This window comes from Hypanus sabinus, chromosome 27 (genome assembly GCF_030144855.1).
Source record: "Hypanus sabinus isolate sHypSab1 chromosome 27, sHypSab1.hap1, whole genome shotgun sequence".
NCBI classification, from domain to species: domain Eukaryota; kingdom Metazoa; phylum Chordata; class Chondrichthyes; order Myliobatiformes; family Dasyatidae; genus Hypanus; species Hypanus sabinus.
The window spans coordinates 21,236,916-21,252,338 of record NC_082732.1 but is presented as its reverse complement, the minus strand read 5'-3'; the positions used below and the strand labels follow the sequence as shown (position 1 = coordinate 21,252,338).

Sequence of the window (15,423 nt, the reverse complement as noted above, 5' to 3'; positions counted from 1 at the left end):
TGATAACGATGGGAGTGACGCAGGATTGTGTAGCCTTGAGATTTACAATGAGAGAAAAAAAAAAACAATAGACAAGCAGTATGGCTTAACCCAGAAGTGAACGACAAATTAATTACAATGGAATTGGACACTGGCTCAGCTGTTTCAGTCATTCCACAAGATGAGCTTGAATGGCTGCCTGTAGATATACAACTAAGAATTTATACTGCAGAGAAGATAGCTCCCGTGGGAATGACATTCGTAACAGTGAAATACAACCAGATTGGGCTTGTATGTGGTTAAAAAAAAATCAGAAGGGCCAGTAATGTGGAGATATGAGTGGCTGAGACTACAACTTGACTGGAGATCCATCCACCAGCTGCTTAACACATCCCCTGCAATAAAGTCAATTGAAAGTGAATTAAGAAAAGCACTGATGATGCCACAAATTTCCCCATGCTGTACACCATGACCTGTTGCCCGACACAGGGGAAAAAGTTGTTGGTGCCTCTGGTTGGAAAGCCTATTGGACCAAGGAAGGACATTGCTGCCCAGAGGAATCATAAAATTGATGAAAGCAGTGATCTGACCATGACTATTTTTGTAGGCAACATATCTGAGAAAGATTCTGATACATCAATCAGGCAGTCACTTGCAAAATGTGGCCTGGTTTTAAGAGAGATCAAGGAGCTTCAGGGAAGCTGCAAGCATTCAGCATTTATGAGTACAAAAAACCAGACTCTGGTCTGCCTGCATTAAGGTCATCGCATGACCTTCAAGTGGGAGACAAAAAGCTGAATGTAAAAGTAGGTGCAAAGACCTGTGCCCAGCTGGATGAGTGGAGGGCCAGAAAGAGTCTCAATGGAGATACGAAGATGGTGGATTCGTCAAACAATACTGTGGGTGAGGAAACCAAGAGGAGAGATCAGATTGTAAAGGGAGCAAGATCAAGATGCACAAATGAGAAAGAGGGAAAAGGAAGTGAAAAAAGAAAGATAAGAAGTTGTAAAGGAGAATAGAGATAGAGAGAAAGGACATAAGCGAGAAAGAGAAAGGTGTGAAGAGAGAAGGAAAGAGAGAAAGGGAAAAAGCATGATAAAGAGGGAGAAAGAAGCTAGGACTGAGAGAGAATCAAGGTCCCAGAGCTGTCAAACCACTTCCTGCAGTCTCAGAGTCAACTCATACAACCACCACGGAGGAGGTCACAGAACCTGAGGTTTTTTTTTACAGCCACAAGTCTCAGCTGCCAAGCTGAGTGATCTCCTCGCCCGGAAAGATGTCAATCCACAAGAGTAAGCAATCATCTACAGCGACAATGGGACAATTTAAAAATTGACCATGCTGTGGATGTCTGTATAGTATACTGTGTATAGAGTTGAGGTGCAGTCTATATTGACCAGGGGTCTTTAGCTAAGCAGGGAGAAATGTTGTGTATTTAATATTTCCATTGTGTTTTGAGTGATACATGCACTTCTCTCTTAAAGTAAAGTGTAAACTAAGACTTGCATCTCTTGTGCTCCCATCTTTTTCTTTAAATTAGTTTTATGTTTTGGAGTTTAAAAATATAACAGGTTGGATAAAATTCACTTATTAGAAATAAGAAACACAAATGATATTTATTAATGCTCTTGAATTCTAACCCGTGTTAAAATGCTGCAGAGAGGAACTTGGCACGTGTGTCAGAAACAGTCTGTGTTTTCAAAGCTGATGGAAGAATTAGACACAGAACAGACTAAATAATCTAAACAACTTTAATGAGATTACATGGCACTTTCCTAGTTTCACTCACATGCCTTTGGGTCACCAGTTCCTTCTCTTTGGCCACCAGCTCCTCTTGGTGATTGTTGGCTTCTCTCATTCTTGAAAACTGAATAAAAATGAATTTAAGGGATTTGATCAAAAAGGGTTGACATTACACAGAGAAGCAGACTCTGTGCATGCAGGCCAGCACCAACACACATTGGTTAACTCCCAGTGATTAAACCAATCAGCCCATTGACTGGCTGAGGTCAAGCCTGTCTGCATAAGCAGCTTCCACTTTGCAATGAGAGAGCTGACCAGAGCTGAACTACGGTTGTCCCCAGTGTCCCAGATTTGCACTATGTAGGAGTGTAAGTGGGCCATGCAACCCCTGTGACTCTGATGCCAATTCTAGTTGTCTTTTACCTTGACCTCACATGGGTTGTAATGTTGGTGATGCTCTTCCCCCTTACCTTGGCCGACATGTCCGCCAGCTGACTGCTCTTCTCCTGGACGACCTTCCTCAGCCTCTCTACATCCGCATTTACCTGCAGCAGCTGGTGTTCCTTCGCTGTGACCTCGCGTTGCAAGCTGGTCACCAGTCCTGTCCAGATTCAGACCAAATTCATCAGATTAATTTAAGGCAAGATTTTCCCCACCCCTCCAATACAGCTCGATTGTCACAGGTCTGACGATTGTACTTGCTTATTCCTGACTTAGTCTATTACCTTCAAGTCTTTTAAAGGACGGCAGCGTTAACTATCCCTCCCACTGGAATCTAGGCAACTAAATGTCAACTGCACTCTTTTCCACAGATGCTGCCCGGCCTGCTGAGTTCCTCCAGCATCTTGTGTGGATGCTTGGATTTCCAGCATCTGCAAAGTTTCTCTTGTTAGCAATTAATATGACCCTGTTTTCTAACTGCTCATTCAACTGGTGATAAGAGTTCAAGTCCAAAGCAAGCAGGATGCTTTTTAAAAAAATCAGGTCACGATGATACCAACAGAGGCCGGCTGCAATTTCTATTCGGGGAATGAACAGCAGTGGAGTTTCTGCCAGGGACGATCCAGCAACGAAATGTGTTAACCGCTAACAATGAAATCCCAGTGCAAGATGTGGCTCTCTGAGTGCCCTGAAGGAGATAAATTGATGTTTCATGCGATGCTGTGCACGACGCAGATTCAAAGAAACATAGAAATGGTCCTATGACCCATGATGTCTGCGTCAACCCCCATGATGCCAAACGAATCCCACTCTCCTGTGTGTGATCCATATTCCTCCATTCTCCGTGCATTCAGCTGTCGAAACGAAGGCAAATGATGCCTTTGTTTAGATTAGATTAGGTGTTAAATCAAGGCTTTCTCAGGCAGAGATGGAGAAAAATCCATAGCACTGTTTCAAACGATTGGCTGTATAATATCCAGGACTCTACGATTACCTGCGCATTATCAATTGCTGTTTGTGGGACTTTGCTATCCAGCCCTTCAATAATCCGCTGTATTCCCAGCCCATTGCTGACAACCTGTCACTCATCTTCACCAGTCCTGATGAAGGCTCTCAGCCAGAAATGTCACCCGTTCATTTCCCTACCCTGCTGAGTTCCTCCACCATTTTGTGTTTGTTGCTACCTAATTCCAGCATCTGCAAAATCTCTTGACCACCAGTATTTTTCCCACTTGTCTCTGAGTGAATCATTTACCAGCGGGTGGACAACGTGCTCTCCTACCTGTGATAATGCTGTTGTCTTTCTTGAGCTGTTCGGCTTCCTTCTTGAGTTTAGCAATCTCCAGATCTCTTTCGGTCAGAGAGTGTCGCATTACCTCACTGGAGCCCTTCTGAAGCTTGGTAATCTTTAACAAGAGTGACAGAGAGGGACGGCCATCACCTTCCAAGTTCGACACACGCCTTCATGCTACGCAGTTTGGAATCAACACAAACATCCAGGCAGCCAAGGAAGTAGCAGATATGATTGCTGGGCTCAGGTTGGATATCAGCTCATGAAAATAACCTCAGAATAAATAGACCAGAGACTGATAAATCCAGTCAGGATAGCTGTTCACCCAGAGTTTGCTTTAGACACCCAATTATTCTATTTTCAGTTTGTGCGTGTATCCATGTATGAGGAAGAGGGAGAGGCGGAGGAGAGGGGGAGGGTGAGGGGGTGAGGGGAAGGAGAGGGGTAGAGAGGAGAAGGGGGTGGGCTGAGGGAAAATAAGAAAGAATATACAATCCTCTAATTCCATTCAGGAGGCTGCAGATGTGAATTATTAACATCCTATCTGCCAGTGAAGATAACGTAACAAACTACAAGGAGATTCTGCAAATGAAAAATGAGGCTTTAATTTTGTGACCTGCTTTAAATGCTCATTCTGATCATTAAGTTCCTGCTGCTGCCTGTGGGGAGTTTGTACATGCTCCTTGTGACCGCATGGGTTTCCTCCAGGTGCTTTGTTCCCTCCCACAGTGCAGAGACGTGCCAGTTAGTAGGTTAATTGGTCATTGATAACTGGGTGGCACAGCTCAAAGGGCTATAATGGCCTATTCCATGCTGTATCTCAAAAAAAAATTATAAGAACACCAGAATATTGGTGAATCCAAAATCTGCTTTTTGAAGAATTGAATACAGTATCAAGGCAAGACCCTGGGTAACACTGCCCCCTGCTGCCCAGAATCATCAAGTCACAAATTTGACGGGATTGCGTCAAACTCTAATATAATTTCGCTATCAATTTTGCAACATAAACGGCATACCTGATCTTTCAGCATCTCAATCTCCTCCTTCTTGGCTTTAATCTCATAGCCTAGGGTGACTAAATGCTGCGTGATCTCTGGCTCATCGTTATTCGCTTCGGTCAATTGGTGCTTCAAGGCAGCAACTTCATCACGTAACGTGACAATGATACCATCTTTGTGCTTGGACTTGCTTTCAAAAACAGCCAGCCGGCTGATCTCGTCTTGCATTCCCAGGATTTGTTGCTCCTGCATGATATGCATAAGAAAAAAAATTATCAATACATTGGATTTTGTTAGGTCAAATTAAAGGGTGAATTACATGCAGGCAGATGGTAACAGATTAGATTGGATTCACGGTTGGCACAGGGAAGATTGGCTAAAGTTCCCAGCTATGTTCTAACTTGTAACCTAAAATAAAAGTTCAAAGTTTAAAGTACATTTATGGTCAAAGTATGTATACATGAAACAACCTTGAGATTAGTCTCCAAACAGCCAGCCCTGAAACAAATAAACCCAAAAGAACCCATAATAAAAGACCGTCAAACACCCAATTTGCAGAAAAAAGAGGGGGGGGGGAAACTAATCATGCAAATGGCTTCTGAACTGGTTCACAAAGAGAATCTGAGACCCATAGATCAGTGATGAGCTGAGTACGCATCAAGGAGTAGAGAGCTAAACCGGCCCATCCCTCGATTCAGGCCCTGACCTTTTCAATCTGGCCTGGAGCCTAAATCATCGTCCAAACATTGGGTTCAGTCGCTTCGATATGCTCTGGGGTCTGGACCCTGTTGCCTCGGTTCGGCCTGTGCTTGACTTCAAAAGTGCTGGTAATACTCAGCAGAACAGGCTACAGCTTGGGACGAGAAGCAGAGTTAATGCTATAGGAAAGGTAGACAAATCTCACCTTGTCATGTAGCAGAAGTTCCAGGCTCTGAAAGGTAGAGATAGGAGGCCTGTTCTCCACAGACCGACCTGGAGTATTAGTCCAGGCCCCTGGAACAACGGGAGTGAAAGCATCATTGTCAACATCATTTACCAGACTTACACAACTAACTTCCACAACACCACAAGGAATGTCAGAAAAGGACAGGCACGATGCTGAGCTTGAGAAGAGGGAGAATGAAAAGACTACCGCAAAGACTGAGAGGGTCACATCGGAGGGCTTTGAAAAGCTTTATGAAAGTTGCCAGTTGGAAGGGAAAAGCTTCCAATTGGAGGAGGAAACTGCTTGACAAATGGGCATCAATTGCAGAAGGAGAGGAGGGAGAGGCCCAGGTGCAGCAGAACATAACTGAGTTTTCAAGAAAGGTAGGGAGAAAGAGACATGAACAATTCCATTTAAAAGTGAGTTATCTGTGATACAATGATTCAGGCCCTCAGTCCATCATGTACAATCTATAATCACATTGGTACAACCCTAAGGGAATGCTCAATGCTGCCACCCAGAGGATGGGATGTTTCATTACAGCCCTGAGCTTCTGAGTCCTGAAGAATGGGGTCCTTCTTAAACCACCCCTCCCTTAATCAATATTAGTGAAGATGTTTTCATTCACCTCATTAAAGCTTGTGGTTAAATAGGGAAATGCTACCATACAAAATGCTGTGACTATGTTCAAAGTGTTCTCCCTAAATATATGTGAAGTTTTGGGTAATTCTGAACAACAATCACCAGTGGAATGGTTGTGTAGTCATTGAGACAAAGAAAAGTACAGCACAGAAACAGGCAACAGGTCCTGCAGCCCATTCTTGATCTAATATCAATAAATGTGAGAGATAAGCTGAGAAGTTCTTATATACTGTGCCTATAAAAAGTATTCACTCCTCCTCCCCTGGAAGTTTTCATGTTTTATTGTTTTATAACATTGAATCGCAATGGATTTAATTTGGCTTTTTTGAGACTGATCAACAGAAAATTATCAAAGTAAAAACTGATCTCCACGAAGTGATCTCAATTAATTACAAATATAAAACATAAAATGATTGTTTGCATAATTATTCACCCCTTTCAAGTCAGTATTTAGTAGATGCACATTTGGTAGCAATTACAGCCTTGTGTCTGTGTGGATAGTTCTCTATCAGCTTTCCTCATCTGGACACTGCAATTTACCCCCATCCTTCTTATCAAAACTGCTCAAGCTCTGCCAGTTTGCATGGGGATTGTGAGTGAACAGCTCTTTTCATGTCCAGCCACAAATTCTCAATTGGGTTGAGATCTGGACTCTTTTGGCAAACTCTAGCCAAGATTTCATGTGTTTTTTCCAACAGTCGCTTTCTCTTTGCCACTGTGCCATAAAGCTGTGACCGGTGAAGTATCAGGGCAACAGTTGTTGTATGCACAGTCTCTCCCATCTCAGCCACGGAAGCTTGTACCTCCTCCAGAGCTGCTGTGGGTCTCTTGGTGGCCTTCCTCACTAATCCCCTTCTTGCACGGTCACTCAGATTTTGAGGGCAGCCTGCCCTAGGCAGATTTACAGCTGTGCCATATTCTTTCCATTTCTTGATGATTAACTTAACTGTACTCCACGGGATATTCAGTGACCTGGAAATTTTCTTGTATCGATCTCCTGACTTGTGCTTTTCAATAATCTTTTCACAGAGTTGCTTGGAGTGTTCTTTTATCTTCATGGTGTAGTTTTTGCCAGGATACTGACTCACCAGCAGTTGGACCTTCCAGATACAGGTGTATTTTTACTACAATCAGTTGAAACACCTTGACTGCACACAGGTCTCCAAAAACAGATCTCCATTTAACTAATTATGTGACTTCCAGAACCAATTGGCTGCACCAGTGATGTTTTGGTGTGTCATATTAAAGGGGGATGGTGAATACTTATGCAGTCAATTATTTTGTGTTTTATATTTGTAATTAATTTAGATCACTTTGTAGAGATCTGTTTTCACTTTGACATGCAAGTCTTTTTCTGTTGATCAGTGTCAAAAAAGCCAAATTAAATTCATTGTGATTCAACGTTGTAAAACTATAAAACATGAAAACTCCTGGGGGGGGGGGGAAATACTTTTTATAGGCACTGTATTTACAACTAAAAACACTTTTTAAATTATTTTTATGAATCCTCTTAAGATGTTCTGCCTATTTCTTTTAATGAAGCACAGCGTTACAGCAAAGACAAATCCAACCCCTGTTCCGCCACAGAGAGAATCCACAAATGTGAAGTGAGTGGGCGACTGAACTAACTGTGGCTGGTTGAAGGACAGAAGACTGTGTATTTATGGACAGAGCTCCTCCTGCTCAACTACAGGGCTATTTTTACATCTGTTTTTCTTTCTACTCGCAATTAGCTGACGAGACAAACATTGCACATCCATTTATTTATCACATGAACATTGAAACATTCAGAGAAACGTGTGTGGGTCACCTGACCCTTCATTTACTGCCCCTTACCTCTATCGCCCCTCATCTCTGTCCCTAAACCCATACCTGTCCCCTAACTCCCCATCCTGCCTCCAAAAACCATAACCACGAACCTAAAAAAGCAGTCGTCTTTGCAATTGTCTTTGATGGACATCAGAACTTGGCACCATCTTGACTGGAACCACAGCTGCTGTCCCCGCCAACTGAAAGCACTTCCACTACGAACTGAGGAAGAGGTCCCGTAGAATCCGCCTCGGGGGGAAATGGCCAAAATCATGAAAAAACCCTTTTCCCTGAAAACTGCTTGAAAAAAAAATTCACAAATCTGGACAACTTCCAGTATCATCCCATGAATGCTCAGTTTGTGCTAATTATGTGAGCAGATGGACCATTTGCACAGTCCTCAGTTCAACGGAAGCTTGACAGCCCTTTTTGATAATTTGAGTGATTACAGTAATATTTCTGGAACAGGGCAGAGATGCAGTGTTACCACAGCCAAACTTAGTCCCTGAAAGGCTCACCCGTGGCAAGAGTAACCCCTGCCCTCCCCTGAGCCCTTGTGACTAGTTGTAGCCCACGACTTAGCTGGTTTGAAGAGTGTGACCAGCGCCGAGCCCCGTGCTTAGGGCTGTTGACATAATGCGATTGCATTAACCCGCGTGTCCGTTCTCAGTTAGCAGTACCTCGTGTGATGGCAGGGGGGCCGCTGCCGTCAGTGCAGTAGGTGGTAGCCGCCCGCCTGTTGCCCGCGCTCGCCGCCCGCTTTCTCAGGGGCGGGCGAGGAACAGTGACGCCCCCTCCTTGGACCAACCCACTAGGGGCACTTGTAGAACTCAGGCTGGAGAGCGCCGGGAGCTGGGAAGTGGCGGCAGGGGCAGAGTAAGACCTGGCATCCTGGATGAGCTGGAGGTGACCAGGCCATGGTGAACACTGACTCACAGGTGGGCACAGCACCTGAGGGGAGAAATGGAAGCAGAATGGTCAGATCAACGTGGAACACTGGCACCTTTATCGGCTTGTTTCCTGCCTTGCCTCAACATGTCCAAGCAACATCAAACAGCAATTCACATTTTTTCAGATCCTGAGCACTGAAAGCAAAAGAGTAGGATATAAGTTGGTAATTTTTATTTCTTATTGTAACTTGTGGTGATTTTTATGTCTTGCGCTGTCACGTGGGCCAAAAGCCACTTCCACCGTGTTGGTCATTGATTGGTCTGTTCAAAGGATGCAGCTGCTCCCTCCCATTGGTTGGCTTGCGCGCCATGGCAACGCTTGCCTCTAAGGGCGCCTTGGGGGTACAGGAGAGATTTGGTCTTTTTCCACTGCCTCCAGGGCCCATTTCAGGCTGGAGTTGTGACCAGCACTGAAGGATCATTGGGAAAGCACATTGCAGATATTGACAAACCCCACCCCCCCACCCCCACAACCCCCACATTTGCTTAGTTCAGTACTCATTTGCAGCATTAGTAGTTCTTCAGTTTTATAACTTGGGGAGATTTAATAAACTAAAGGGCGACTGAATGTCTAGTATCATAGTTTTGTGGAGTTTAGATAAGGACTTCTTCAGCTAGAGGCCCGGTTTAGTGTTTCACTGTTCACTCATAAATAAATAGTTAATGTGCCCATTCGCAATCCGCTTCTGGTCCTGAGAATTTACCTTGCCATGTAACGCGATCACGGCCAGCTCCTCATCTACCTTAAGTACTGCGAATGAACCAGACTCCACAACTGTCTGGGAGAATTACTGGTCCAAAAAAAGAAACAATTTGATAAAGGTTGCTCATTAACCCCTGGATTTTCCCCTTTAGTGTTGCAGAATCAAGAAGTTGTGTTGTCCTGTGAGCAAGTCCCACCTTGCCTGCATTTGGTCCATAGCACTGAAACCTCTTCTACCCATGCGCTTACCCAGAGGGCTTTTAAACATTGTCAGTGTGCCTGCCTCAACCACTATTTCTGGCAGCTCATTTTAATTTCTCTTTGTATGAAGAGGCTTCTCCTCTTATCCTTTAAGTCTCTACCTCTAATTTTAAACCAATGCCATTTTGTTTTTATTACCTCCTTCCTGGGACGATCACTATGCACTTCCCCTCTGTCTGTAACTCTCACAATATTATATAACTCTATGAAGTCACCCCTCAATCTCCTACATTCCAAAGCATAAATTTCTAGTCTATGCAATCTCACCTTGTGACTCAGGACCCCAAATCCAGGCAAAAACCTGTAAATCTTTTCTGTACTCTTTCTAGCTTAAGAATATCTTTCCCATATCAGGGTGACCAACCTGTTGCTGAAGTGCTTGTACTCTCAACCTTCAGCCCAAGAGGTGAAAGTGCTGTTCGCTGAGCCATGACTGGCATTACATACAAACATAGAAACATAGAAAACCTACAGCACAATACAGGCCCATAAAGCTGTGCCGAACATGTCCTTACCTTAGCCCTCTATTCTTTTAAGCTCCATGTACCTATCCAGGAGTCTCTTAAAAGACCTTATCGTATCTGCCTCCACCACTGTTGCCGGCAGCCCATTCCACGCACTCACCACTCTCTGCGTGAAAATCTTACCCCCAACATCTCCTCTGTATCTACTTCCAAGCACCTTAAAACTGTGCCCCCCTCGTGTTAGCCATTTCAGCCCTGGGAAAAAAAATCCTCGGACTAATCACATGATCATCTTATACACCTCTATCCGGTCACCTCTCATCATCCGTCGCTCCAAGGAGAAAAGGTCGAGTTCACTCAACCTAATCTCATAAAGCACGCTCCCCAATCCAGGCAACATCCATGTAAATCTCCTCTGCACCCTTTCTATGGCTGCCACATCCTTCCTGAAGTGAGGCAACCAGAATTGAGCACAGTACTCCAAGTGGAGTCTGACCAGGGTCCTATATATCCTCTCAATAATTACATTGTCCCATCTCATCGAGAGAATGCTTATGCTGCCGTTTCACGGACACACGCTGGATATTTCACTCACTGAAGGTACAGTCTCTACCGCCATCTCGTAAGAGTCCCCGCCAAACCCAAAGCGCAGCACATCCCCTGGCGCCAGCCGAACTGCTGCATTCTGGATACGACAGTCATTAACAAAAGTCCCGTTTACGGAGTTCAGGTCCTGAAGAACAAAGCAGTTCTCGGTATCGCTTAGCTCAATCAGAGCGTGGCGATCTTCGATTCCTCCGTTCTGAAAAAAAAATTAGTGGTAACACTTGCATAGTGTCTCTCTTGTCAAAATATTGAAAAATGGTTCACATGCAATTAACTACACTGCTTAGTCATGCAGAAAGGAAGGCACAACATTGTTGGTATATGGTACTAATTAACTTCTGATAAGCTATTGTCTACATGATGTTTTCTTGGAAAATGGGAACTCGCTCTGTATATAACACCGCCCATTAAAACTAATGAGGAAAAGGGTCAGTTAATTTGCTTTTGGTGGGGTAAACACAGGACTCAGAGCACAGGAAAAGGCCCTTCAGCCCAAATGTCAATACTGAACATGATGCCAAATTAAACTAAATCTTTTCTACCTGCAAGTGATCCACATCCGTCACTCCCTGCATTTTTGTATGTCTATCTAAAAGCTTCCTAAGTCCCACTATCATATTTGCTTCCACCACTACCCCTGGAAGCCCGCTCCAGCCACATACCACTCTGTGCAAAAGATTTGCCCCTCTCACTTTAAATGGATACCCTCTGGTGTTTGACATTTGTACCCTGGGGAAAAAAATATTCTGTCCGACTGCCCTATCATAAACACGAGAAGGTCTGCAGATGCCAGAGCAACACACTCAAAATGGTGGAGGAACTCAGCAGGTTCCATGGAAAGAGTAACCAGTTGACATTTCGGGCCAAGACCTGGAGAAGAGGCTTGGCCCAAAGTATTGACTATATATTCATTTCTATAGATGTTGCCTGACTTTCTGAGTTCCTCCAGCAATTTGTGTGTGTTGTCTACCCTAGCTATGCCTCTCTTAATTTTATAAACTCCTATTATGTCTCCCCTCAGCCTCTGACACTCTACAGAAGTCAACCCAAGATTGTCCAATCTCTCCTTATAGCTTATATCCTCTAATCCAGGCAGTAAACCTCCTCTGCCCCTTTTCCAAAGTCTCCTCATCCTTCCTATACTGGGGCAATAGAATTGCACTCAATATGTAAGCTGAGGAAGGAATTCCAACCAACACTGTAAAACCATCTCTTTTGCGTAGCGTTATGAATGTGTTGGTTCCCATGGATATCTACAATGACACTCTACTGGAGCACCGGATGAGCATATGTGGTCAGTTTAACCAAGGAAGATCTGCATTGTCTGGACTTTGAAAGCGGAGGCAAGTACTGAAGGTCACTTCAGCCTGGTGGGTCAGCCCACTGAACCGCGTGGCTTATTACTGTCAAAGAGCCCTCACCTTCAAACACAGATCAGAATCCTCGAGTCGACCGATGTACGTTGTCTTAGATTTCAGTGGATGGATCCCACTGGACCCTTTTAGAAAACCTTTCATGGTGTTTAACGACATCTGTGAACAAACCGTATAAAAATCTGACAATAGTGGGACAAGATTGAGCAAAGCTGGATATGGTTCAATGGTAGATGCCGGAGTGGCACAGTCCATATGTACCCCTAGATGGTTCCAAGTGAACCGTGGGCCAATAAGGAAATCCCTTGGAACCTTCACATAAAGGAATAGACGTGCCTTCAGAAGGCCAAAAGGGCTATAAATAAAATAGGCCACACAGTTTACAGTAACTGATTTTAAAGTAATAACAACGCTCATTTTCAAAGCATCTTTCTCCCTCCCCAAAGCAAATGTCACCCACTGGCATTTCATTCTTTATTCCAGTCTGAGTGGGCAGCCCAACGATGGAAGGTGTCACAATTGAGGCCAAACCTGTGCTCACTGTGGTCACAAGAGACAATAGACAATAGGTGCAGAAGTAGACCATTCGGCCCCTCGAGTCTGCAACGAGAATCGGATGGGTGGTTGGGCGGGCTATGTTGCATCCACTCCCAACCCTCTTCATCAGCCCAGAGGAACTAAGGCTAAGCAGGGGTTCCCTGCTGTTCAATTGGTGAAGATCAGGTAGTCCAACGTCCTCGGAAACTGCTGCTGTATGGGACTGTGGAGTGGGAGCAGACTGCCCCTCTCTTCCCTCCTTCACCTGTCCCCCACTGATGTCCCAACCCAGCCACATCTCAATTCACCCCTCCCCCACAAACTTTCCAACTCAATCGCATCCCATTCCCGAGCGTTCCAACTCAACCATCCCAATACAACTGCCCCAACCCCCTTCCCTTTCATCTGTCCCAACCCAGCCACATTTCAATTCACCTTTCCCTCATTATCTTCTCAACTCAATCACATCCCATTCCCGAGCGTTCCAACTCAACCATCCCAATACAACTGCCCCAACCCCCTTCCCTTTCATCTGTCCCAACCCAGCCACATTTCAATTCACCCCTCCCCCACAATCTTTCCAAGTCAATCACATCCCATACACTGGAATTTAGAAGGATGAGAGGGGATCCGATTGAAACATATAAGATTATTAAGGGATTGGGCACACTGGAGGCAGGAAACATGTTCCCAATGATGGGGGAGTCCAGAACCTGAGGTCACAGTTTAAGAACAAGGGGTAGGCCATTTAGAATGGAGTTCAGGAAAAACTTTTTCACCCAGAGAGTTGTTGATCTGTGGAATGCTCTGCCTCAGAAGGCAGTGGAAGCCAATTCTCTGGATGCTTTCAAGAAAGAGCTAGATAGAGCTCTTAAAGATAGTGGAGTCAAGGGATATGGGGAGAAGGCAGGAACGGGGTACTAATTGTGGATGATCAGCCATGATCACAGTGAATGGAGGTGCTGGCTCAAAGGGCCGAATGGCCTACTCCTGCACCTATTGTCTATTGTCCATTCCTGAGCACTCCAACTCAACCATCCCAATACAACTGCCCCAACCTCCTTTCTTTTCACCTGTCCCCCACTGATGCCCCTGCCCAACCACATCTCAATTCCCCCCACCATCTTCCCAACTTACCCACACCCCAACGCTCACGAGCATCCTAACCCAACCACCCCATTCATCCCCACTACCTTCCCCACCAGCACTTCCAACCCTTCAAACTGTCCCAAGTCCAACGCCTCTCCCTCAACCTGATCAAAACTCACCCTCTACATAATCGTTCCCAAAAAAGCCACATCCCATCCCTTCTGACGGCCCCAAGCCCACCAACAACACCGCTCCAACTCGGCCATCGCCTAACCCCATTCATACCTCCCCATGCCAGCTGAGGGCAGTTTCACCGAGAGGAATGGCCGATTCCCGGCGCTCCGCCGTCCCGTCGCCCGGGGCTCGTCCCTGCCGTGTACAGCCGGCTCCATGGAAACACCAGTTCCGCCCCTGGGCTGGAGTGACAGGAGAGGTGGTGGGAGGAGACGGAGAAATGGGTTGGAGGTCAAGGGAGGATTTAGGCGAGAGAGACAGCGGCGCTTAAACGTCCCAAACATTTCACGCGGTTTGGGGATTTCTGCCCAGTATTCTCCCAGCTGGATTTTGAATGGGTTTTTTGAAAGCGTAAAAACAAAAATTCTGTGTTGCTGGACGCGTCCTGAAAGTAATTCTCATTCTTTCATGTTTTACCAATTCCTTTTAATTTGCAGTGTTTAGCGAGAAGACACGAGGCAGAACTGACCCATGTTCCTCCTGGCTCCTAAAGGAGGGTGGCTGGAGGGTAGAGTGGACGAGGAGAGTCTGGGGTCCCGGTCCCTTCAGAGGTGGAGATCTCTGCCAGAGGGCTATGGAGTCCAAGTGATTGTGTGTATGTACGGCAGAGGTTGCTAGAATCTTATTCAGTAGGGAGAATTTAAGGACTACACAGAGAAGATGGTTGGGGTTGGGGGGGGGGGTTGTTGTGGGGTCAGCCCCAAACGAATGGCGGGGCATTTGGAGTTTTGCGTGCAGTTCTTTCCGTGGGATTACAGGATGGAGGGTTCGGAGAGGGTGCAGAAGAGGTTCACCAGGGCACTGCCTGGATTAGAGAGCATTCATTATAAGGAAAGGCTGGACAAACTGGGATTGGTTTCGCTGGAGCATTGAAGGCTGAGCGGTAGCTGTATATAAAATTATATTAGTCTTTTAACCAGGGTGGAAATGACAGACTCTAGAGGCCATGGCCTTATGATGAGAGTGGGAAAGTTTAAAGATGATTCAAGTGTTATTTTTAAAACAAGAACACCACATACAGACACAAAATATGGGCCCAGTTCCATGTTGTATGCCTCTACAACACCAAAGGAGAAAATCCAGGGGTTAATGAGTATCTGTGTTACCAAACTTGTTCTTGAAACTAGACAAGTAATTCTCCCAAACAGTTGTGGAGTCTAGTTTCGTGAGGAGTTTTTAAGGTGCAGGTAAGTAAATCAGATGGCTGAAAAAACACTGCCAAGGGAAACAGATTCAATAGCAATGTTCCAGAGGCACTTGAACAGAGAGGGAATGGAGCGGACCACGAGCAGGCAGATGAGATTAATTTGGATTGGCATCATGGTCAACACACACCATGGGCCAAAGGGTTTGCTCCTGCACCATCTACTTTTGTACT

General features: G+C 45.2%; 1 protein-coding gene across 6 annotated transcripts in view; it reads right to left on the bottom strand.

Moving 5' to 3' along the window:
• Nucleotides 1-14,231, bottom strand: part of fhad1 (forkhead-associated (FHA) phosphopeptide binding domain 1) — a 143,176-nt gene extending 128,945 nt beyond the window's left edge. For 5 of the 6 annotated variants that reach the window (XM_059951875.1, XM_059951873.1, XM_059951879.1 and 2 more), the window contains exons 1-9: nt 14,097-14,231; nt 12,234-12,344; nt 10,802-11,008; nt 8,509-8,779; nt 5,357-5,445; nt 4,471-4,698; nt 3,446-3,569; nt 2,193-2,323; nt 1,769-1,846 (exon numbers count right to left, since the gene is read on the bottom strand). In XM_059951875.1, the coding sequence (XP_059807858.1) occupies nt 1,769-1,846; nt 2,193-2,323; nt 3,446-3,569; nt 4,471-4,698; nt 5,357-5,445; nt 8,509-8,779; nt 10,802-11,008; nt 12,234-12,344 (1,239 nt within the window). In that variant the 5' untranslated portion in view covers nt 14,097-14,231. The remainder of the gene's footprint in view (nt 1-1,768; nt 1,847-2,192; nt 2,324-3,445; nt 3,570-4,470; nt 4,699-5,356; nt 5,446-8,508; nt 8,780-10,801; nt 11,009-12,233; nt 12,345-14,096) is intronic. The other variant, XM_059951878.1, reaches the window with a different exon arrangement.
• Between the last annotated feature and the right edge of the window lie 1,192 nt (nt 14,232-15,423).